General features: G+C 39.4%; 2 protein-coding genes across 10 annotated transcripts; one reads left to right on the top strand and one right to left on the bottom strand.

Moving 5' to 3' along the window:
* The first annotated feature begins 1,756 nt into the window (after positions 1 to 1,756).
* On the top strand, positions 1,757 to 12,978 carry TMEM126A (transmembrane protein 126A). 7 transcript variants are annotated; one of them, XM_040255556.1, is made up of 5 exons: positions 1,757 to 1,961; positions 4,786 to 4,884; positions 8,342 to 8,535; positions 9,629 to 9,743; positions 10,287 to 12,978. In XM_040255556.1, exons 2-5 carry the CDS (start codon positions 4,793 to 4,795, stop codon positions 10,477 to 10,479), a joined length of 594 nt encoding a protein of 197 aa, XP_040111490.1. In that variant the 5' UTR covers positions 1,757 to 1,961; positions 4,786 to 4,792; the 3' UTR covers positions 10,480 to 12,978. The 7 variants fall into 7 exon arrangements, with proteins under 7 accessions (XP_040111490.1, XP_040111494.1, XP_040111496.1 ...); XM_040255560.1 differs by having other exon boundaries at positions 1,850 to 1,956; XM_040255561.1 differs by having other exon boundaries at positions 1,862 to 2,040; positions 10,287 to 10,565.
* A 1,577-nt stretch (positions 12,979 to 14,555) lies between these two features.
* Positions 14,556 to 19,991, bottom strand: CREBZF (CREB/ATF bZIP transcription factor). Of its 3 annotated transcripts, XM_040255553.1 has the most exons (4): positions 18,688 to 19,991; positions 18,397 to 18,474; positions 17,238 to 17,306; positions 14,556 to 15,475 (listed from the first exon to the last, which is right to left on the bottom strand). In XM_040255553.1, the coding sequence occupies exons 1-2, from the start codon at positions 19,758 to 19,760 to the stop codon at positions 18,459 to 18,461; spliced, it is 1,089 nt and encodes a 362-aa protein (XP_040111487.1). In that variant the 5' UTR covers positions 19,761 to 19,991; the 3' UTR covers positions 14,556 to 15,475; positions 17,238 to 17,306; positions 18,397 to 18,458. The 3 variants fall into 3 exon arrangements, with proteins under 3 accessions (XP_040111487.1, XP_040111486.1, XP_040111488.1); XM_040255552.1 differs by having other exon boundaries at positions 14,566 to 17,306; XM_040255554.1 differs by having other exon boundaries at positions 14,566 to 17,306; positions 18,397 to 19,991.
* Between the last annotated feature and the right edge of the window lie 6,037 nt (positions 19,992 to 26,028).

Genomic DNA, 26,028 nt, shown 5'->3' with positions numbered 1-26,028 from the left:
AGTTAGAACTGGACATGGAACAACAGACTGGTTCCAAATAGGAAAAGGAGTACGTCAAGGCTGTATATTGTCACCTTGCTTATTTAACTTATATGCAGAGTACATCATGAGAAATGCTTGCCTGGCAGAAGCACAAGCTGGAATCAAGATTGCCGGGAGAAATATCAACCTCAGATATGCAGATGACACCACCCTTATGGCAGAAAGTGAAGGGGAACTAAAAAGCCTCTTGATGAAAGTGAAAGAGGAACGTGAAAAAGTTGGCTTAAAGCTCAACATTCAGAAAACGAAGATCATGGCATCTGGTCCCATCACTTCATAGGAAATAGATGGGGAAACAGTGGAAACAGTGTCAGACTTTATTTTTCTGGGCTCCAAAATCACTGTAGATAGTGACTGCAGCCATGAAATTAAAAGACTCTTACTCCTTGGAAGGAAAGTTATGACCCACCTAGATAGCATATTCAAAAGCAGAGAGACCTTTGCCAACAGAGGTCCGTCTAGTCAAGGCTATGGTTTTTCCCGTGGTCATGTATAGATGTCAGAGTTGTATATGAAGAAAGCTGAGCGCCGAAGAATGGATCCTTTTGAACTGAGGTGTTGGAGAAGACTCTTGAGAGTCCCTTGGAGTGCAAAGAGATCCCACCAGGCCATTCTAAAGATCAGTCCTGGGTGTTCATTGGAAGGACTGAGGCTGAAGCTGAAATTCTAATACTTTGGCCACCTCATGTGAAGAGTTGACTCATTGGAAAAGACCCCTGATGCTGGGAGGGATTGGGGACAGGAGGAGAAGGGGACAACAGAGGATGAGATGGCTGGATGGCATCACCGACTCGATGGACATGAGTTTGGGTGGACTCTGGGACTTGGTGATGGACAGGGAGGCCTGGAGTGCTGCAATTCATGGGGTCGCAAAGAGTCAGACACGACTGAGCGTCTGAACTGAACTGAAAGCCCTCTCAGCGAAGGCAGTGGAAAGAGGTCTTCTGCTCAGGTCTCCTATGAAGTCCCTTCCCCATCCCCACACCCCCGCCTTTATCTTGAATACCACTTTCTCCTTAGATAAAGCTCAATTATTTTCCCAACAACTTCTACAAGAGCTCTAACAGGATCCTCACAGCTTTACAAAATAACCAATGAGACTGTTTCCCCTCCTGCTTTTTAATAGAGGAAAGAGCCCCCCTCCTGTGCTAAGTGAGGAAAGAGGATGCGAGGAGACAAGAAACAGAGGTCTTCAGAGGTTTGGTTCAAGACTTTCGTCCTCAATTGTCCTGACTGATGGAGCCACAAGACTCTTTCGCTCTCTAGTTTTTCTTTCGCCTCATTCACCTAATCCTCCTTTCATAAACAATACAGAGAAAACCAGTTCCTGCTGCTCTTCAGGCGCTCAGATTATGGTGGCATGATCAACCAAACCGCACCAGGAGCTCAAGATCCAAGGGAGAACGGAAAGTCGATGGAGCAAAGAAATCTCAGGTAATTTTAGACTTCGTTTTAACCGACAACCTGTCTCGTATGCCGAGGGCTGTGCAATTTCATATATATATATCCCTCGTGTCAGTACACGACGTGTAAACTATTAGCCAGGAAATTTTAAGTAACGTACCCAATAAGAGTTTCAACGAATGGGACGGGTTTCAGGTCACTCAGTTTTCACATTGAAATCTAACAATTTCCGCAGTCCGTATCCCGAGAAGCGGAGACAGGTTGTAACCGGTACCCTCCGCGTTACCCAAACCTCTGGCCTCTGAGGCGCAGCGCCGCCCACTTGCGAGAAGGCCGAGCGCAGCCTCGGCCCCGGAAACCCAATCCGCCGCCGGCTCCGACCCGGCGCCCGCCTCGGACCGGTCACGTGCCGCCCAAAATGGCCGCGCCCGGGCGACTCGAGCGGAGCGTGGCGTGAGCCCTCGCGGGGCCGGGGAGAGCCGCGGAGGCCGCGGCGGCACGGAGGAGCGCGTAAGGTACCGGCGCTCGGGAAGTGGGGCGCCGGCGGGGACTGAGAGATGCACAGCGGGTGACGCGCTGTTCTGCCGCAGCGTGGTAATGAGATCCCAGAACCGAGTCACAAGGAGAGGAAGGGAGTCGGTTCCATCGGTCCGACCATCCCTACACTTTCCACCCTAGAAGAAAAAAATCTTATATTTAAATTAAGCATCTGGCGGCGGGGGCGGGGGAGGGGAAGAGGTTGGAAACCCATGCTTGAACTTAATCCCAGGTTTACTGCCAATTTACCGGGTGACCTTGGCCTAATTTAATTTTCATCGGCCCCACTTTCCTCATTGTCTGTCTCGTGAGCTATCTTATATAACTAATGCAAAAGGCTTTCGAAATGTTTGTAATATTTAAACGTGGCATTGATTATCTTAGGTGTGGATATATTATTAATAACCAGGATACATACAGTGACCTACTGCGGACCAAATTAAGGGTGACTTTTAATAGCCACACTTTAGAAATGGAGCTCACAGCGAAAACCTCAGCAGTATGCAGAGCACAGAACAGGAAACTAGTGATAGCATTGCTGTTGCTAAGTCACTTAAGTCGTGTCCGACTCTGTGCGACCCCATAGACGGCAGCCCACCAGGCTCCCCCGTCCCTGGGATTCTCCAGGCAAGAACACTGGAGTGGGTTGCCATTTCCTTCTCCAGTGCATGAAAGCGAAAGGTGAAAGTGAAGTCGCTCAGTCATGTCCGACTTAGGGACCCCACGGACTGCAGCCTACCAGGCCCCTTCATCCATGGGATTTTCCAGGCAAGAGTACTGGAGTGGGGTGCCATTGGCGGGACTTTTTGGGGAAACATTTCAGACATATACTCTGTACACCTTGTATATACTGAATTTTATTGTTTTTATATCTCTTTCCACCACCCCAACATAAAACTATTCAGCGTTCCTGTAGATCAGAGATCCTATCATGTTATTGTAACCAAGACCCTGAGTCCAGGAAACCTAGACATAAATTTCCAAGCCTGAACTGTACTTAGGATAACTTGAACTTTGTTGTTTAGTTGCTACATTGTGTAGCCTGCCAGGCTCCTGTGTTCATGGGATTCCCAGGGAAGAATATTGGAGTGGGTTGCCACTTCCTCCTCCAGGGGATCTTCTCCACCTAGGGATCAAACCCACCTCTCCTGCCTTAGCAGGTGGGTTCTTTACCACTGAGCCATCAGTGAAGCCCTAACGAAGGCTATAAAATTCAGTGCACTCAACATTTCCCAAGGCATCTAATGGCTACCCAGTAAAATTTGTTAGTGTTATAAATTAATATTCTAGCAAATGAATAGTGAACCAAGAAAATTACTTAATAATGTATTACATGCTTTCTGAACTTTTGCTTAACTTTGCTGCCCTGAAATATAATGAGCTAAATCTAATGAACTAAATCTTCAGGATAAAATTCATCATTCACCCATTCCCTTACTCTCTTATTCACTTCAACTAGTGCCTAAGTCAACAAACTACCTGCCTGTGGACCAGAGGAAGGTTATCGTTTGTTTCTTTGCAGCCGGCCAGAATGAGTTTTATATTTTTTAATTTTTTAAATTGTTTTGTTTTTCTCAGTATGTAACAAAGACCATTATGTGACCCACAAAGCCTAAAATATACTATCTGGCCCTTTAGAGAAGTTTGCTGACCTCTGCTCTAGGGTAGAGGTGAAATTGCAAGTGTCTTCTACCTACTAAATAACAAATTCTTTTCTAAAGTGGTTGTAATGAAAGTCGCTCAGTTGTGTCCGACTCTTTGCAACCCCACGGACTATAGCCTACCAGTCTCCACTGTCCATGGAATTCTCCAGGCCAGAATACTGGAGTAGGTAGCCTTTCCCTTCTCCAGGGGATCTTCCCAACCCAGCTACCCAACTCAACAGGCGGATTCTTCATCACCTAAGCCACAAGGGAAGCCCCAGGGAAGCCCGGTTGTACCCAAATTGGATACAATTTATGCTTCTGGCAGCATATGAGTTTCCCTTACCCCACATTCTTACCAGTAATTGAAATTTAATTTCTATTTCCCTGATTATAGTGGTTAAGCATATTTTCATATTTATTGGCTGTTTGGCTTTCCTCTGTTACAATTTCAAATTCAGGATTCCCTGGTGGCTCAGCAGTAAAGAATACGTCTGGGAGGCAGGAACCATGGGAGACACAGGGTCTGCCCCTGGGTAGGGAAGATCCCTAGGAGGAGGAAATAGCAACCCACTCCAGTATTCTTGCCTGGAGAATCCCTTGGACAGAAGAGCCTGGCAGGCTACAAGCCATAGGGTTGCAAAGAGAAGTGCCTGTTAACACCTTTTGTCAATTTTTCTATTGAGTTGGTTGCCTTTTTCTTATTGATTTCTAGTACTTTACATATTCTGAGTACCAACAATGACTCCTTTGTCAGTTACATTGCAAACATTTTCTCTACCACTGGCTTATCTTTATGGTATCTATGAATGAGTTCATTTTAACTGGTTAATACTAGTTTAAAATTAACTTCATGTATTTTATGGTTAGTGCTTTTTGCAGGTTTACAGTATTTTTAAGGGTCACAAAAATGTTCTGTGTTTTCTGAAAGTTTCATGTGTTGTCGTCCACGTTCTGGTTTCTGTTTCATATAGAATTGTGGTGGTTTGGGGGCAGAGGTGTTTATGGTAATGTTTCATAATCAAATTGATGATTATGAAATTAAGCTATGGCTAACTGTTTTTAAACTAAATATTTATGGTCTTCAGAAGGCTTTTATAAGCCCTTTTGCTGTTTTTCTATAGATACACCTTATTGAAAAATGACATTTTAATTTAAGGCTCAAGATGGAAAATCATGAACCAGATGGTACTATCATCAAGGAGAACTTAATTGATATCATAGCCAGAAAAATAAACCAACTCCCAGAAGCAGAAAGGTAAGATCCCTTCTTAAAAAAAATTGTATCAGGTGGATGTTCATCATTGACTCATTTCAATTTAGTTTGACTATAAATAACATACACTATCAGAAAGAAACTGAGATTTTTCTTGCACTGATGCAAAAGACAAGGCCCAGAGAGATTAGCCATTTTATTGAAGGCTAAAATTCGTTTCTTTGGACATCTAATAGTTCTCAGTTTTTCCATTTGGCTTAGAGTAGGGACAAATGTATTTATTTATGGACTAATTTAAATAACAAAATTTTAGATTGTAAAACTGTCTTCTCAGTTCATTACCACTCTTACCACACTCAATTCATTGTATTTACCAGTCTGAGAGTGCCGTGTAACACACATAGCTAGACAGGAAATTTCAGAAAAATGGGATCATGGCTAAAAGATGATTGAGATATTATTAATTTATATAGGAAACAGGCTGATCTTTGAAGACAACACTGAATGAATTGCAGTCCCTACAAAATGTTCTTAGATCTCCTTCGGAGGCAGCCACTCTAACATTCCATTTAAACTGAAAATCAGAGGAGGAATGGCCTATGCATATGCACAGGCAACAGGACAGCAGAGTCTGTCATATTTGAGGAACTAGTGTGACTAAAGTATAAGGGAAGTGGGTATAAGGTTGAAGAAACAGAGTTTTGAGCAAGGAATGACCCAGCTAACATTTCCAAAGAACATTCCAGTTGTTTTCTGGACAACAGATTTCAGGTAGGAGAGAAAAGGAAGTAAGACCACCAGTAGGAAAACTGGCATAGTAATCCCAGGGAGTGGTGGTGGCAGTTTGAAGTGAAAAAAAGGATGGATTTGAAATACATTTTGGAAGTATAATCTTACTATCTTGTACAAATACCAATCTTGCTGACACCAGCTAAACAAGGGAGAACCTAAACCCAAGGCCAGTAATAAGAACTTAGTGAGATTTTTTAAGCTGTATAGCCAACTCTCCTACCCCACCACCATACACACATACACAGTTTTCCAGAGGTAAACAGAAAAACCTTTTTAAGCAAATAAAAGATAGGTACCCATGTTTCCAGGCCAGTAAGGAAGGGAAAGCCACAAAGACTAACACAAAGAAGGGTAGATGTGACAGCCTTGAAGAGAATGAAGTGGGATGTGCTATTGAGACTTTCACCAAATTAGAATAAGCAATGGGGAAGTGAGTTAGAACTGCAAAGCAAGCTTTAGTTTAGAAGTAAACTGTGTTCAGGCCCTGGCACCTAAGCAAGGCAGATGGCAGCACCTCCATATTTTTCCTTTGTTCCCTATTTTTCCTGCTTCTATTTTATGTATCCTAGTTCTGTTTGAATCCTTCTTTCTTATATTATCAGTTGTTGTTTAGTCGATAAAGTCACGTCCAACTCTTTCCAATCCCATAGACTGTAGCCCCCCAGGGTCCTCTGTCCATGGGATTTCCCAGCATGGGTTTGTTATTTGAAAAGTTCTTAAGTGTATTAGGCTTGAATATCAAACACTTCACTTTCTAATCTACAAAATAATTTCATGTAACAAATTTCATTGCCACTTGTTATTTCTGATCTTCTATTTCATTTGCTCATGTATCTAGTTATTTTTTATCTTTCCAAAAAAATCCTGAGTTCACGTTTCTAATTTGTATTAGAAACTTTTTGGGAACAGTGACCAGCTATGGCACTGCTAGATAACAATCTTCTATTGAATTATTAACTAAACAACATGACTTTAAGCCACAGGAAATTAAAATCTGGTTGGGAGACAGAAGACTTTGCTTTTCATATTCCAGTTACACTCCTTGATATATTTAGGGACTTATTTATATAATTTTTAATAATTAACATTAATATGGAGAAGCCAGTGGCACCCCACTCCAGTACTCTTGGCTGGAAAATCCCATGGATGGAGGAGCCTGGTGGACTGCAGTCTATGGGGTCACTAAGAGTCGGACACCACTGAGTGACTTCACTCTCACTTTCCACTTTCACGCATTGGAGAAGGAAATTGCAACCCATTCCAACGTTCTTGCCTGGAGAATCCCAGGGACAGGGAAGCCTGGTGGGCTGCCGTCTATGGGGTCGTGCAGAGTCGGACATGACTGAAGCGACTTAGCAGCAGCAACATTAATATATCAACATATTATAATGTATATAATAATTACATATATGGGCAAGTTATTTATCTTAGTATTTGTTCCCATGACTAAAAATGAAGATAATAGGTATTTCACAGTATTATGATGAAAATAACAGTATTTTAGAGGAAATGCTTAAGTTTCCCACTCCCTTAGCTCCCACAAAAATATACAGGTCTTTTCCTATTCATGTTTTGTCGTTACTGTTCGGTAGTTCTCCAGGCCCTCATCACAAATAGTCTTATGTACCCTAAGTTTCTAAACTGCCCTCTTTGTACTGCCATTAAAGTGTGCTATATGCAGTAAGGTGCTCAGTGACGAAATGCCAAGTACATTATGATTACAAAGTGACCAGTAAGAGAATATACAATGTAGAAAGCTCAATTAGGAATTCCTAGAAAAGCTGTCTTCAGATTGTTAATTAACCAGCGTAGTGAGAGAGGGTATTGTATGGTTAGTCTGGCTAATTAAGAGTAATAAGAAAATTGAGAGACTGAAATGCCTGTGTTATAGGTGGCAAGGCAGGTGGTAAAGAGTTAAAACAGTAGTTAAAACTCAGAAGATTCTGAATAGGGGTATTTCAATATTGAGCAGTTTTAGGGTTATGTTTTCCCCTGAAACTAAAGAATGGATGGAATGTGCACTTTAAAACTTATACATACCATGCTTAAAAACCAGTTTTACCATTTACTATCCCAAAACTTCATTTTTATTTCAATGAGTTCTTGTGAAGTGCCTAGCATAGAGGATCCCTTAAATGTTAGTACTGTTCCACCCCGCTAACCCTGACACTAATGCTTCAAGATTAATAAGAAACATCAATTCCACCTTATTGAATGTCTTCTGTGTGTCAGATGCTGTTGAAACCAAGATACTTGTATCTTTTTGGCCAGTCTTCAAGTTGTTTACAGGCCAGTTGGGAAGGCTAACATGTAAATCTGTGGTAAGACAGTACCACTTTATAATGTGTTGTGCTACAGGAAGTAAGTACTGGGCATTGCAGGAGCCTAGAAAGGCATCTAAGTCAGACTCTTCAGAAGCTCTTCCCTGCTATATAGGGGTCCCGGGGCAGGAGGAATTCCCATACCAATACCTTTTACAAAATCACAAAACAAATTGTTCCACTGAATCCTTAATGTGTTGGCCAAATTCAGAACCTTTTAGAATAAAAATCTCTATGTAAAACAATTAAGTTTGTTTTACAGAGCTGTAAGATATAAATATGATCCTAAAATCCTGATTAAGTTCTGTAACATATGCCGGAATTGTTCTTGGAGAGCTTACATACACGATAGAGCAAAAAGTTACTGTTTTTTCTCACCCATTCAGGAATCTGCTTGAAAATGGATCAACTTATGTTGGACTTAATGCTGCTCTCTGTGGCCTAATAGCAAATAGTCTTTTTCGACGCATCTTACATGTGACACAGGCTCGTATAGCTGCTGGCTTACCAATGGCAGTGATCCCATTTTTGACAGCAAATGTATCTTACAAAGGTTTTGTAAGTTTACCTTTGAATACAGGTAAGTTCTATTTCACCAGTAAGTTCACTTTGGTATACAGTTTGCACCTTAAGTCAGTCCTTAAAGTAGCTATATGATTTAGGTAGTCACGGCGTGCGTACATCTGTCAGATTCGGATGGGTAAGACTGAACCTTGCTAGCTTCTGTAACGCAGCAATTAATTCATATTAGCATGGTCTACCAAACAAGTAAAATAGATACATACACAGTAATGCTAAGTACTTTGCTTTACCTATCTTTCCCACAGTGCTTAGTAAGAAATACTTGGAAACTTTTTTTAAAATGTTGACTGCCTTAATATTATAGGAGTTTCTTAAAGGGAAAAAACATTTTTTGGGAACAAGACTTTATGTAGTAAATCAAAAAGCACCAAATGTGTGTATGTACAGTAGTTATCAAATACATGGAGACTTGATTTCCCTTTGGACAGTTCACAGTATTTGCTGAGTACTCCAAGTACAGCTAAATCATGAAAGAATTTATGATTTCAAAAAAAAAAAAAGAAAATTACCACAGGTGGTAGTAGGGAAGGAGGCTGTCCATTTAAATTCTCTTAAGTGCTACTCCAAATTTGTTTAAATTGGATGAGTATTTTGTTTGAATCCCCAAGATCATTGTGGAAAGAATTTTGATATGCAGGGAAACAATGAAGTGAACACAATGAGTGAAAACATAAGTTAACTTTCTAACACCATGTACTAATTTGAAAATGAATAATTTTATAAAAATAAAACGACTATATAATGTAAAAAATTTAAGATGAATTAAATTGTTAAAACAGATTTCCCACGGGTTTAAAAAAGTTTCTTAAAGACAAAAATACTAGCCCAGATTTACTAATACAAATGAAGAAAACTAGAGGCAGTGCAAACTATTATATTCAAATAGAAAACAAATTAGGGAATTTTCCCTAAAATGGTTTTATCAGTTACTTGTTTTAATTATCCATATGTATACCTTTTAACATGCCTTGTAGAAATGCATTTGCTGTATTACTGCTTGAAAATTGCCCACCTGTGATACATATAAGGGGACCTTGAGTTCTCTCAGTGTTTGCTTGAATACCCATTTGCAGAACTAATTTGTTTCCTAGGTGATCTGCATTGTGAAACGTGCACCGTAACACGAGGCGGATTGGTTGGTCTTGTTTTCGGCGGCCTGTACCCTGTTTTCTTGGCTATCCCTGTGAATGGTGGCCTAGCAGCTAGGTAGGATTATTTTCCATAATTACTGAAAAACTTAAGTACACTCTACTTTTTAGGGAATGTTACCTGTTTGATTTGAAAGCATCAATGAGACTTGTTTTTTCCAAGTAATCAAAGAATATTTTTCAAGAATTTGGAAACACTTCTGGAAATTTATCTCACTAACCTCTTGGGTGTGAGGTTCAGGTTCGAAACAGAAAGCTGCAAACAGTACTACTGTGACTATACATAATGTTCTTAAGAGTTTGTGTACTTCTTCTAAAAGAAAATTCCATCAGAAAATGTGTAGCTGTAAGCCAAAATAACTCAGTTATTCTCTGATGAACTCTTGTACCAACCTATGAGCTTCCAGAGGTGAAATGGGGGAAAAAAAGGACAAAACAAAAAGCTAGTTTTTAGGACTAACAGACACTGAAGAGAATGCTGTTACCTTAATCTTTACCCTAAGCTAGTTTTAAGACTTCTGGAATTAATATATGTTGTACATAAATTTATCACTTAATACAACTATCTCTTCTAGTGAACTGTCTCAATGTTTTCTTACAGGTATAATTCAGCCCTGCTACCAGAGAAAGGAAACATCTTAAATTACTGGATTAGGATTTCTAAGCCTGTCTTTAGAAAGATGTTATTTCCCATTTTGCTCCAGACTGGGTTTGCTGCATACCTCGGGTCTAGACAATATAAGCTACTTATAAAGGCTCTTCAGTTACCAGAACCTGGCCTAGAAATTGAGTGATTGTTAAGGAAATCGGTACACAAAAATAAAACTATAAAAATAACCTACATCTGATTATGAATAAACAGAGACTTGTACATAAGGTACAATTCTGGGATCTACAGTATTCAACTGTCCACTTGGGTAAGAACCTAACTTCCTTGTCTTCCCAATACTTTCTCCCACATTCACTTGCTCTACTCCTTTATATTAAGCACTTTGGTTTGTAACACAGGAAAAAACCATACAGCAGTTTTCATTAAAAACCTCATATCCAAACAGGAATGAAAGGGGGGTAGGGGGTGGAGAGGTATCAACACTACAGAAATGGTATTTTCTTAATTCCGTTTTCTGTAGGTATTATTCATACTCTTAGAACATATTTAAAAACATTCCTGGGACTTCTCTAGCAGTCTACTGGTTAAGATGCCACACTTCAAACCCTGGTCAGCTAAAAACAAAAACTCATTCCTCACAGCAATCAATTCCAGTATTCTTGCCAGATTATTCAGACTTAGCTCAAGCTGTCCTAATGATAGGCTTCCCTGGTAGTTCAGTGTTAAAGCACCGGACATCAAGCCCTGAAAGAGTAGCCATGTTCTTCCTATTATTTCTAGTTTTGTTTTTTGAAGTATCAGTCTATTCCTGACTTCCTAAAATAGATTAAATTTTTGAAATGACCAGTTGTTTTCCCTTCCTAAAACTTTTCATCTCAGTTCTTGAAACCATTTTACCTGACGGCATCTAAATCAGCATTGAGCTTCCCTGGTGGCTCAGCAGTAAAGAATCTACCTGCCAATGCAGGAGATGTGGGTTTGATCCCTGGGTCAGGAAAATCCCCTGGAGGAGGAAATGACAAGCCACTCTACTACTGTCTGGGAAATTCCATGGACAGAGTAGCATGGTGGGCTACAGCCCATGGGATTGCAAGAGTAGGACATGACTTAGCAACTAAACAATGACACATCACCACTGGCCAACACAACTATGATGAGGAAATATCTTTATACTATATATGACTGATAACATGTTAGCACTAGCCATATGTGGCTACTGAGCACCCAAAATGTGACTAGTGCACCTGAATAACTGCATTTTTTATCTTGTTTAGCCATACCTAGCTAGTATCCTCGGCATTGGACAATGAAGATCTATATCAACACTTGCTTATGAAACAAGCTAGTCAAATTAAATTACTGTGTCACCCTAGAATATTCACAAGCATCTTAACTATTCCTTTTCAAATACAGTGATACATCTGTTAGTCTTGTGATATTTAAAATTATATAAAAACATTTAGCTTGTCACCTAAAAAAAGCAGCTTTGAGTGGGAAAGACTTTGAGCGTCCCGTAAAGAAAAGAAAGCAGTACAGCCAAAGATTTAAAATTCAGTTTATAAAATACAAGGGAATTCCCTGGCAGTCCAGTAGTTAGGGGAGCTTCCCTGGTGGCTCAGCAGTAAAGACTCCACCTGCAATGCAAGAGCTGCGGGTTCAATCCCTGGATCACGAAGATCCCCTGAAGGAGGACACAGCAACCCACTCCAGTATTCCTGCCTGGAGAATCCTATGGACAGAGGAGCCTGGGGGGCTATAATCCATGGGGTCACAGAGTTGAACATGACTAAAGTGACTTAGCATGCACAAACACCAGTGCTTTGACTGCTGAAGGTGTAGGTTTATTAATCCAGGGACCAGCAAGCCATGTGGCAGGGCTAAATAAAAACCAAGTCAAAAACCTAATAAAAACAGATGTTAAAAAAGAACCCCCTATCAAACTACATTTGGTAAGAAATGATCCCAATTATGAGGCAAAAGAATATATTTTACTATGGATATTCTCTGGGTTACAGAATTATGGCTGATTTTTCTTTTCATCTTGATTCCTTTCTGGATATTCCCAGTTTTCTATAATGAATATGCTTTTACAACTAGGGGAAAAAAAAAAAAATATATATATATATATATATATATATATATATGGCTGAAAAGAAAACAGACCCTTGATTTTATAAAATATCTAGATAAAGCTCTGACACAAAGTTATATATTTTATATGCATTCCTCACTTTTATTGAAAGCATGGTTCTACTCATCACAATAGAAAACCCCAATAAAATTCCTGACTTCAAAAATAAGAAACCCCAATTACTGAAAACAGCATGGTGTAGTCAACTTAGATAGTTCAAAACCCACTGATTTAACTATATTGATAATTCAGTACAAATTGTTTCCTTACTTAAACATTTCCACAGTACTTACTCCCTAGCATACCACCATCTGTAAACATAACAATTTACAATGGTTTCTGCAACCAAAAATGATTTTCTTTCTTACACCTGTCCTCTACCGTATTTTTCTTAAATCATCTTCTCAATTAGTAGAAACGGGCAACATAGGCCAAAGAACCTGTTATTTTAAGCCTGTTGCTACAATTTAAAGAAACAGTCCTTTTTAGCTAAGACCTAAAGAACACTGCCTCTGAGAGGAAAATAGTTTATTTCATCAGTTCTGTCACAATGAAAAAAAAAAAATACCTATTTAAACTTTTCTTTGTTCTGTGTAGTTATTTGGCTTCAAAAAAGAAGGCTCATGTTATACTGTACTTAAGGTATTGATTTGTAAACACCAGACTGTGGTACATTAGATGCCAAAAGAGTCCAGGAACTATAAAGGAGAGATAGAGAACTTAATGGCACATTCTAAGATTCTCAGCCACCAATAAAATTCAAATCTGTATATATTAACAGCTACACAGATGTTCAAAACACCAAGTGGCTAGATTTTTAAATCAGATTAACTGAAAATTGAGCAAAAGATTTTCAACAAATTTTGGGTCAACAAAACTACAAAAGAACTGGGAATTCTCAAGCAGTCCTGTGGTTAAGACTCCATGCTTTCACTGCTGAGGTCCTGAGGCTGGATCCCTGGTTGAGGATCTAAGACCCTACAAGGCTGCAGCACAGCAAAAAAAACAATATATATATATATATATATTATTAGAAAATTTTTAATAAAGCACTGTGATCTGCTTTTTAAAAAGTGGGGAAAATGGCTAAGAAATCTTGAACGTACAAACGGGAGAAAGGTAAAAAAACAGAACACTATTACCAGTAACCAAAGCAATGAAAAGGGCAACCATTAGCCTTTTTAAAAAAATACATAGTTTTCCTTACATGATTTGTTGCTAATGATAAAGTAATTTACTTTTGGAAAAAAATTTAAAGTATCTCCAGTATCATTTTTCTGCACTTTAAAACTGAATGTCAATAACCGCTTGCTGTCTAGGTTAGAGCTCTCCGCTCAGTCTGTTATTATAAGACAACAGGGAGTAACAGGCAGATTACTGAGGTATTCAAGTTCAACTATGTACAAAACATTATGCTAGCTAAGCAAACACTTTACAAGTATCTAATAGAGGACATCCCCTTTGATTCCTGGCTAGATGGTAACCACCTGGTTTCTCAATAAAAAATAGCACAGTAAAATATAAAAACATAACCATTTGGGAAGGTCTCAAAAACTTTTGTGTCGATAGCCAGGGAGGAAAACCAAACACCTGAAAATATTTTACAACCTATTCAACTTTAAATAGTCATCAGATTACTTAGCTTAAAACTATGACTAGACTAGTGAAAAAGTATACCTCCCAAATGCGGAACTGGATAATTACGTATTTTAAAACATTCACTCATTATCAGTGAATTATCCACTCTGTTCTATCAAAGCAGCACTTATGGTCACCAAATAGCGTTGATGCCTACCTGATTTTGGTTACGACACAACCAGCTGTACTGTTCAATATGTAGGAGCATCCATCAGTCACCTGAGTATAACTGAGAACGCTCTTTGCTGCCTGGCCTCAGACTCTGAATAAACTTGAAACTGAGTGAATTTAATCAATCTTGTGTATCACCATACAATAATCAAACTGAATAATTATGATGATGTATCATTTTGGAGAGAAAAGAGATAAGAGCCTATCTCCCTCCCACTTCTACCATCTGCACACCTCTGAAATGAGTAAGATAAAATGACCCAGTCTAGACCAGGTGAAACAATGTATTAACATAATCCAACAAAAATGAAATAAAACAATCAGAGTTCCGAGTGTTTTTTCACACTTGTAATGAACTGGGAAAATGTTTCAAATAAGTAAAACAACCATATTCTGTTTTTTTAAAAAAACCATTCCCATCATCCAGAATGCTAAAAAGCCTTTCACACTAGAGAAATTTTAATACAAAACAGTAGAAACTAGTATATCATTCATTAGAAACCTCAAAATAATTTTAATATGTCCTCAGAGGAAGCTCAATAAGCCAAAACCTCAGAATCCACACATCTTGGCATTACCCTGAATTGCAATTAACTACCCACACATTTAATCATAATAAATTTTTCAAAGATATACAGATAAATCAATGCATCTATTTAAAAAGGCTACTCTTTATAGTTAAAGACTTTACATTAACTGTTATATTCTACTCAGCAAGGTCTGTCTATACTTCAGATTAGCTCTCATGTTCCAAGAAATAAATACAAACTCATGATTCGGCCTTGTGATCCCTGATGGCCTGTTTATGTAATTCTACTGCACTAAATGTAATTCCATAAAATGTGCTCTTGATTATGAAAAGAATCTAATATTCCTTGATGAAATACTATCAATCTCTTCTCCAATGGTTACAATTTTTAAAAGGTATGCAAAGAACTGAGTATCACTCCCATGAAAGACAAAAAATGTATAATTTTGTTCCAAAATTAACTTAGTCTCATGTATTCCTATTAAGTCTTTCAAGGATTCCAGACAATCTTTTCATATCTCCATTTCTGGAAAGTGAAATCTGGAAAGTGAAATCACTATAGAAGTAATTTGGGAACTTGAAAATGGCATTCATTTTTTTCAGCAGATGCCAAATTTTTGACCGACATGGCTCCCACAATTACTTTGTTACCATCAGTCCAGTCAGTTAACAGGTTGTAGGAAAAGATTCGTTTTTGCAGACACTGCTAAGCTGTTTAAAGAGAAGAGAGAGAGATTAATTTAGTGATTATTAAATGAACAAATATTTAAAATATTTTGAACACTTTTTGTTGGATTATATCAGAGGTGTGACTACATTTTAACAAACGTGGACTCTTTAGTTAGGTTTGGTCAAGGAAGTGCAGAAACATTAAGTCAATATGATAGAAACAGTAGGTCAATATGATGTGTTAGTTCAATTAATGTATGAATTCCTGTCACAATCAGAAGACAACTATAAAAAGGTACATCTTTAGTTCTTTCTGTATCATTTTGCCATAGAGGCACAATTAGGAAAAGAAAAAAAGACTCCCCAAATACTAAACTTCTTTCATCCATTACAATAGAGCCAAACCTGAAAATTTCTAAACAATCCATATTATATTCCAGGAATCTCCCTTATCCAGCTACTAATCATTCAGAACACAATTTTCTAAAAATAGTAAGACAACAGTTTCATATTAATCATAACTTTTTTAATTAACAAGTAGTGAATAGGACACTTTGAGATACTGTTTACTACATACTGAAATAAACATATCTGTTGTAAATTCAGAAACCCAAACATTTACAGTAAAATGTATGTGTTTACACATAAATATGACCAAATTTATTTAAAGTCCCTGTTAGATAGGTCTTAAATACATGCAATACCATGTAAAAACAAGACTATGACGTTGATGCAAAAAATGACAAAATCACTGTAAGTCACCAAAATTTGAAAAAAAGAGAATGAAATGGAAACTAAGAAAGACAGTTAAAACATAAGGAACCTAACAAAGCAGCTTTTAAAATAGTTGATACTAATCTCCATTTTCAAAAGTTCTTAATCAAGTATTTCCAAAAACTGCCATTTATAAAATGACATTCTAATAATCTATACTTGGAATTTCAAAGCATCCCAATTCAGAAAGCTTTGACTGTTTCTCCCCAGCCCCCAAACTTCAAATAATGCAGGAAAATCATTGACGTTAGGAAGAAAATATTCCAAAGGAATGGTATAATTTTTAGAAAAACGCACTTACTGCTTCCAGAACCTAAACCCACAGCATTAACAACAATCATTTTTCCTATTTTCATCCATTGTTTTCCAATGTCATGTTAGAGATGAATAAATTCTTTGAGCCCATAACTGAAAGATCAACAAACCTGATTTTATTATGACACCATATTTTTGTCATTGGTACTGCACAAAATTATATACAAAGATATATATATATATACAAAATGTTCAAGTATTAATTAAATTTCAATTCAAGGCTTCTGTTTCAAAAAGCTACATTTAACATATTCCATAAAGATAGCACAAATTAGTCATTTCAAATAATTTTTCCAACTACTTTTGGTTTATATATATTATATATTATTCAGTAGGCACTAAAAATCCATGCAGCTGCATTGTGAGGGGCTTGCTCCTGCACTTAGGTATAAGCAGGTTCATCACTCCAGGTTGTGAGTTTGGCTACTATCCATATTCATGCTCAAGTGCAGTAGATGATTTTACAAAATATGCTGTAATGCACTGGAAACCAGAGACCAAGTTAGGTCTCAGAGTGTATTATCTAGCAACAAAACATTTACAGTTGTGCAAGAACAAGATTCCATTTTCATAACCAAGTAACAACAAAATAAAACATTTTATGTGTAAGATAACTTACATCTTTGGACTGCTGGAAAATACTTTTTAATTATGAACATTTTAAAATAAAAGCAGAAGCCCTGATATTACCTCTTTTTCCTCATTCTTATACTACCTTTTAAAATAAAGCAGGAAATGTGGCCAGCAGCTGGTCCCGTCTCTTCTGCCCCAACAGCTGAATCCACTTTAGCACAAAGAAAAACAAGGATGCTAAATACGTATATACTTTATCAAACAGTGATGTTTCACAAAGAATTTCTTCATGTCCCTTACACTGAAGGACATCATGGCTAAATCTATATACAATCGGACGACAGAGTACTTCAAAGGAAGACTATGTCCCAACTTTGGAAAAGTGTCAATCATGTCATTAAGTAGCCAGAATCACTCAACTTTAAAATTCATTTTTAAATAGGACAAATACCTTTGAAATATGCAGAGTAAGATTCTTTGTGAAGCCTCACTTTACACGTTTTCATTCACATTTCATAACCTTCAATATCTAATCATACATAAATTTAACCTAAAAATTTAATACAACAAAAATAAAGGTGTTCAACAATTTATTCATACTCAGTGATAGGGTAATCACTGTGCTGGTCCTCAAAGAAACATTTCATTAACCATTCTTATTCCTCCTTCAAGTAACTAACACAGGAGTCTGGTATGCATGTTAACTTCCAACTTCTCTAATGTTGAAATATAAAAATCTATTAATCTGAATAGACTGTATGTCTAGATCTATTAAAACTGAAAGGCATTCTTATATTTATGAGATTTGTCATCTCCAGCAAAGTAACTATCACATTTGTGCATGCCCCAAGTATTTATTGTCAACCTCTGAAAAGTTGCTCTAAAATTGGAATTCCAATTTGCACCTTGTACAACTCGGAAGTTCCATTCAACTTCACCTGTGTCACTGTCTCCAAACTGTATCTCTATTAGCAGCTTTCAGTGTACAGTTGGAACCGATGTCATCCAAGGCCATGTCCACACTGGGGACAGAAGAGCTAGGTACACGCAAGTCTGAACAAGGGGACACATTAACAGCTATTTCAACCAGAAGAAGCATCTTGAGTACAGTATTGACCAGCACAAGTCTGTTTCCAGGGTGGACAGGGCCCAAATTAGATTCCCCTCCCAACTTCCGAAAAAGAAAACAACAAACAAACAAACAAAAAAAAAAATCACACACACGCACAAATTGAGATGTTGCCCATTAAAGTAGACTAAGCAGCAGAGCATGAGCGTTACGTGAAGAGATGGGTCCTTACCAGGTGGTGAGGCGGGAACGACTGTTCTGTAACCCCTACAACGGAGCCTGGCAGGAAGGAAATCACCTAAAAAAGAAACTGTCAGAGAGATTTAATAGTCACATGTTATCATTAGGAGTTGGTTACAGTGTCACATTCATGCTTTTAGCTAAACACTTAAAGATTCAATATTACTTTTTTTTTCCTCCTCTGAAATGTGTCCAGTGACGATGTCCCACTAAGGTGTTTTACATGATGTAAGGGAGTTGAAAGGGGATAAACGCGGATAAAGAGCGGATTACTTGACCCTACATTTTAAGAGAAGACGACGCCTTCCGGGCGCACGCCGAGCAGAACTCCACCGACACCTTATCCTTGTCCACATGCAGACACACTCCTCCGGCCGAGTCGTCCTGGTCTTCCAACGGGTCCGGCTGCTGCTTCCCCACGGGCAGAGCGTAGTCGTGGTCCCCGGCGGGCGAGTCCCTGAAGAGCGAGGTGGTCAGCCGCAGTCCCACGCCGCTCAGCCGGCTCAGCAGGCGAGCCAGTCCGGTCTCGTTGGCTAAGACGGCCCGAAGGTAGCGACTCTCCTCCTGCAGTGCCTGCACGCGCTTGCCCAGCTCCCGGTTCTCGGCCCGCAGCTCCTGGTTCTCGGCGGCCAGCCCCCGCACTCGGCTCTCCAGCCCCATCACGTATTCCTTCTTCTTCAGCCGGTTGAGGCGGGCAGCTGCCGCCGCCGCCTTCCGGGGACTCTTTGTCGCCGCCTGGTTGCTGTCGTTGCCGCCGCCGCTGCCGCCGCCTCCGCCGCCGCCGCCTCCCGGGGACTTTCTCCGCCTCTTTTCGCCGCCGCCACTGTCACTGCCGCTGCTGCAAGCTCCGATGCCGTTTAACAGCCTCTGCAGCAGGTCCGAAAATCGCTGCATCTCGGCAGCCGCGGCCTCGTCGTCGTCGTCGCCTCTCCACAGGCCACCGCTGTCCGAGCCTCCGCCGGACGAGGAGAGGGGTCCCGGCGAGCTGAGCCCGGGCTCCAGGTGCCACTCCGGCTGCCGGGGATCCAGCAGGTCCGCCAGTTCCAGGCCGGACAGAAAGTCCATGTCCTCCGTCTCCTCCCCGGGGACGCTGGCCAGCGCCTCCTCCTCCATCTCCTCAGGCGAGGGCGCGCGCGCGGCCACGCCGCCGCGGCCCCCCCTCCCGGCCTCCGACTCGCCCTCGTCGCCGCGCGGCTGTCTGCGGCCAGGAGATCCGGCCGCCGCCGTCCCCTCGTCCTCCGCCGCCCCGGTCAGGTCCGGGGGCAGCGAGCAGGTCGCGACGGGCGCCGGGCTCTCACTACGCGTCGGGGAGTCGCTGCACGAAGCCGCCAGCAGTTTAGTCAGGCTATGCCTCATGGGGCCCGGCGGCGGGCCCACGTAGGCCCCGGGCCCTCAGATCGGGCCTCGCAGGTCCCAGGGACCCAGAGCGGGTAGCCGGGGAGCAGGCCAGAACGAAAGAAAGGGGAAGGTCCGCGTCGCCTCCCGCCCCCGCTTGGCTAGTCGACCCCCCGCGCCGGGGCGGGGGGCAGGGAAGGGAGCTGGAAGCAGAGAGGCCCAAGGATGACTCGACCGCGCCACCCAGACAACGGCCTGGCCGGAAGTCAGTAGATCTCGCTCCAGCCCCTCCCACCGCATTTCGCGCTCCACTGGGCTCTAGTATCGCGAGAGTTCGGTAGACCAGGAGTAATTCCAGATCTCCAGTGATGTCATAGTAACAGTGGCAAAAATAATAACAAACCAGGGATTTATTGGAACGGTGGTCTACCCTCTGGGCCCTCGCTTCTCTATCCTCTGTATTCTAGCTTCCACCTGCAGTGAAGCAACTCTTGCTCAGAACTGATCGATACCACATCTATGAATAATCAAAGTTATCCTGGAATTTAAGACTGCTGATCAAATCCTTTTTGAAATTGCCCCGCTCCCTTACGCTATAGTACAAGATGGTTTCATTCAAACACTTAAATAGTACTAGAAGAAAAAAGAGGTAAATAAGTCATCCATATGTAATTTTTCCAAATTGTTTAAAAAATTTACAAATATACAGAATATGTGAAAGAGTATTCTAATTCAACAATACAAACCAATACCCAGACTCAACAATTAAGTTTGCCATATACATTTTATCTGTATATAAATGTTTGTAAAACTTTTTGCTGAATTATCCCAAAGTTTGAGACAAAACACACCACCTCAACATGCTTCCATATGCATCTTTAAAAATAACATTCTCTTTCATAATCATAATACTATTATCAGGTCTGGAGAAAATTAACAATCTTGTTAATATTACCAATTACTCATATCGTATTCAAAATTCGTTCGGCTTTCTTCAAAAATAATCTTTTATAGCAGATATATTCTTTTGAGCCAGGATCCAATCACAAACCACTTCTTGCATTTGTTATGTTCTCCCGCCCCACCCCCATTTGTCAAACTAGAACACCCCCTTTCAGATTTCACACTGGCTTTTTGAAAAAAAGTTGTCTTGAAAAATGCACCACAATCTGGATTTGTCTGTTTCCTCGTGGTGTTGTTTATATTGTTCCTTAAAACCCACAAGAATTTCAGGTTTGAAGCAGTTCACAAATACACTAAAAAACAGTGAAACAACTCACATTTTTACAAAGCAAGGTCAGTGAAAATACAGATGAAAAAGATAAGGAGTTCTAAAAGGAAAGGTTTGTTTCAGAATCGGATGGACATAAAATCTTACAGTTACTCAATGTTGAGCTAACAGTAGACTAAGCTTCTTGGTAACCCAAACAAACAAACTTTCCTTTATTTGCTTATAAGTACACATGAATTCCTTAACCGCTTTTCCTGTTCTCACATCTTAAAGAAATTTCAATGGGATACTGAATAAAGTAGCAGATAACCTCACCAATAGCTTCCTTTATTTGGCTGTTTCTTAGAAGGATTGAAAGCAAGTTCCAGGAAATTTGGACACTGATAGGTCCCAAACACAGGGTAGGCTTTGATAATTATTTGTTGAATGAATTAAGGTTTCCAACTTTTAACTGAAGTCATTGCATTAAAACTCAACTAAAAGAAAACGATTCTGCAAGGGACACAAATAAACATGACCTATGGTATCTAGACATGAGTTTGACCAACCTCCAGGAGTTGGTGATGGACAGGGATGCCTGGCGTGCTGCAGTCCATGGGGTCACAAAGAGGCAGACATGACTAAGCGACTGAACTGACTGACTGATGGTATCTAGAAGAAAAAATCAGTGGCCTCCAGGTAACTCCTTAACCTTCCCATTAGGAAAAGAAAGAAAGAGAAAAGTGAAGTTGCTCAGTCATGTCTGACTCTGTGACCCCATAAACTGTAGCCTATCAGGCTCCTCTGTCCATGGGATTTTCCAGGCAAGAATACTGGAGTGGGTTGCCATTTCCTTCTCCAGGGGATCTTCCCGACCCAGGGATTGAACATGGGTCTCTGCCATTGCAGGCAGATGCTTTACCCTCTGAGCCACCAGAGAAACCCCATTAGGAAAGGTTTTGCAAAAGTAGAACAGCAAACAGTTCGAGATGATAAATTTTCTGGCATACTTTGATTTAACAGGTGTTTTGTATGGCTGGTCATCCAATCGAACTGTATTTTCTCCTAAGGCAAAATCAAGATCATGGATTGATTTATCATTTTTTCCCTAAATTACAAGATTTTGGTTTAAATATACATGGTTTAAGAGCCTCTACATTGAATTAAGAGAAAAGTAAAAAACTGAGAGAGGGGAGTTTTTACAAGTGTAGCCTCAGAAGACAAAAAAGCAGCTGAAGCAGAAATGACCTTCCCTCCCTTTCATCATTCCTCTCCTCTCATTCTCTCCTTCTTCACAGTTTTTTTTTTTTTTCTTTTCTGGTTATAATGATCACTGTAAAAGATTCAGACAGTGCAGAAATATACAAATAAGTAGAATATTACCCATAATCTAACTACCCCAAAATGACTTATTAAAATTTTGATATGTAATATAAAGAGTTTTTCTATGTATGGACATATGATATAAATTGTTTTATTTCTCTGAACTCTAATGTTTTGATGTGAATATTTTGTTGACATGTTTTATACTACCAAATATATATTTGCATGCTTATTTTTGTTGATTGTCTAGAATTCCATTTCAGGAACTTTCCAACTTTCAATCAACCTCACTGATAGCACTTAGGTTGTATTGGATTTTTCACTGTTATATACCACACTAAATGTTGCACGAACATCTTTGTTCACTTATCCTATGATTTCCTTAGGACAAATTATTGGAAGTAGAATATCTGTCTACAATTTTTATGCATAGACTCTTATTACATATGGGAAGGTATCTGTCACCAATGGTATTTGACAGTATTTAATCTCTATGCACTCATCAGAGTGGATTTGTTCTTTTTAAAATGTGCTAAAAATAAAAAAGGGGCATGTTTTTGTGTGAATGTGCATTTCTCTAATTACTAGCTTGAATGTTTTTCAAATGACCAACTGATTTCCAATGTGAATAGTCTTTTTACCGCCTAAGTCCATTTTTCTTTGTAGTGAGAGATTTTTGTCAAAAAAGATATTTGTCTTTTTCCTTCTTAATTTATATGAACCCCTTGCATTATAAGAAAAATATACCTTTGTCTCATATATGTTCCAGTTTTTCCTCTCAGTTCAGTTCAGTTGCTCAGTCGTGTCCGACTCTTTGCGACCCCACGAATTGCAGCATGCCAGGCCTCCCTGTCCATCACCAACTCCCGGAGTTCACTCAGACTCACATCCATTGAGTCGGTAATGCCATCCAGCCATCTCATCTGCTGTCGTCCCCTTCTCCTCCTGCCCACAATCCCTCCCAGCATCAAAGTCTTTTCCAATGAGTCAACTCTTCAAATGAGGTGGCCAAAGTACTGGAGTTTCAGCTTTAGCATCAGTCCTTCCAAAGTACACCAGGACTGATCTCTTTCAGAATGGACTGGTTGGATCTCCTTGCAGTCCAAGGGACTCTCAAGAGTCTTCTCCAACACCACAGTTCAAAAGCATCAATTCTTCGGCACTCAGCTGTCTTCACAGTCCAACTCTCACATCCATACATGACTACCAGAAAAACCATAGTCTTGACTAGACGGACCTTTGTTGGCAAAGTAATGTCTCTGCTTTTGAATATGCTATCTAGGTTGGTCATAACTTCCTTCCAAAGAGTAAGCATCTTTTAATTTCATGGCTGCAATCACCATCTGCAGTGATTTTGGAGCCCAGAAAAATAAAGTCAGCCACTGTTTCCACTGTTTCCCCATCTATTTCCCATGAAGTGATGGGACCAGATGCCATGATCTTAGTTTTCTGAATGTTGAGCTTTAAGCTAACTTTTTTACTCTCCTCTTTCACTTTCATCAAGAGGTTTTTCAGTTCCTCTTCACTTTCTGCCATAAGGGTGGTGTCATCTGCATATCTGAGGTTATTGATATTTCTCCAGGCAATCTTGATTCCAGCTTGTGCTTGAGTTGGGGGGTGGGGTGGGGAAGGGCTAAAACTACTTGTTTTACTATAATTTCTAAATAGTCTATCAAACTTTTCTTCATGATTTCTGGCTTTGATGTTTAGCTGAAAAAGCCTTTATTAAACTAAATAATATTGATATTTACTTATGTATTTTAGAACTCCTTTAATTTCTTCTATTTATAAATTACTGAGTTCTTTTACCAATATGAGTGATTATTTCATTTATTAATAGATCCAATTGGGATTTATTCTAGTATAAAATGTGACATAAGAATATAACTTTTCAAAAAATTATCTGCCACAATACATTTTATTGAAGAATCCATACTTGTACCCACTGATGTCCCAATATTTGTGCCATATATTAAATTCTTATATATAGTTGTATCTATTTCTGGTGTTTTTCTTCTATTTAAAATTGTTTAGTATATCCATTCTGGAAGCAAAATCAGTATTTTATTGCAGTTTTATATTTCAATATGTCATAGGACAAGACTTTTTTAGTCTTTCTTGGAATTTTAAATCTGCATTTGAATATTTATCCCTCCAGATAACTTTATAAAATTTTCCAAGTTTAAAAAAAAAGCTGTAATTTTCTTGGAAATTGAATTAACTTTATTAAATTTTTTTCCTCAGTTACTTTATGCATTTTTCTGGCCTACTGGACTAGATTATTTCTTCTTTTATGCTTTCTAAATGGTTATTGTTGCTCCATAGGAAAGCTACTGATGTTTTTGTTAAATTTTTAACTGACTCACTCACTGAATTTTCCTTTTTTCCAGTTTCCATCAATATAATTCTAAGGACCTACAAGGCAAGGATCATTTTAATAATTCTAATATGATAGTAATAACAATAGCTGCTAGTTAGATGTCCTTATCAATTATTGGGCATATATAGGACTTTACACATATTATTTCCTTAAACATGATAATAGATTTGGGAGGCCTCCCCAAATGTACCAGGGAATCACTGTAGGCTCCCAAGTGGTGCTGTTTAGTTTCTCCCTAGAAATGATACATTTTGAAAAGGCTATCTCCAGACCATTTTCTATTAGATGCTTTCCAGTTCAGTTTTATTCATCTCTGATGCTTCATGTGGCAGAATAAATATGTATAATGAAGATTGTGTTTATCTATATTCAATGGCTGAACTTTCTTAAGTCTTTATTTTTAGTTTATTTATTCAAATTTCCCTAGTAGTTATATCATCTTATTATATATAATAACAATTTTGCTTCCTTCTTTGCAATACTTGTTTTATTCAGTTCAGTTCAGTTCAGTTCAGTCGCTCAGTCGTGTCCGACTCTTTGCGACCCCATGAATCGAAGCACGCCAGGCCTCCCTGTCCATCACCATCTCCCAGAGTTCACCCAGACTCATGTCCTTTGACTTATAATCAAATAGCACTTCCAGAGTGATGCTAAATAATGCTGTGAATAATCAATTTCCTTGCCTTATTCCTGAACTTCACAGGAATGCCTCTAGAGTCTAGCTACTGATTTGAGATGGGTATCTTTATTAGGTTAAGCCCAGTTGCAGCAAAAAGAAACCGCTTCAGCGATTTTAAGCAGGCAAAGCTGTAATACAGAGAAGATGTATACAAAGTAATTGGAAGGACTAGAAGAGTGGGCATTAGGCCAGGTAATCAAGAATGCCTCTCAGTGCAATGTGGCCTAACAGGCCTGCTAGGGTGCAGTTATCTCTGCCCAGGTTGGGATAGTTGTAGATACAAAGCTGGAATGTTGGCTTCAAAAGCACTGCTTCCAGGACTCTCAACCCCATTTATTAATTATGTACTGCTGCCTAAAAAGTTACCCAAAACCTAAAACAAACAAACAAAACAATAATACATGCTATTGTTGTAGCTTAAACTAACAATAAACATTTCTTATCTCTAGCAGTTTCTGTTGGTCAGAAATTTGTAAGTGCCTTGGCTATGCAGCCTCACTTTGAAACTCTCATGGAACTCAGCCAGATTTTTACTGGGCTGGAGTCATCTGAAAGCTTGGCTGAAACTAGAGCACCTACTTCTAAGGTGGCTGACAGATTGCTCCTGGGGGAAGCCTCGGCTCCTTCTCCCTGTGGGCCTATCCACAGGTTGTGTGAGTGTCTGCACTGCCATGGGGCTGGCATCCTCCAGAGTGAA

This window comes from Oryx dammah, unplaced genomic scaffold (assembly GCF_014754425.2).
Source record: "Oryx dammah isolate SB20612 unplaced genomic scaffold, SCBI_Odam_1.1 HiC_scaffold_15, whole genome shotgun sequence".
Taxonomy (NCBI): Eukaryota; Metazoa; Chordata; class Mammalia; order Artiodactyla; family Bovidae; genus Oryx; species Oryx dammah.
Note: the sequence above shows the minus strand (reverse complement) of the source record. Positions and strands in the feature narration are given on the sequence as shown.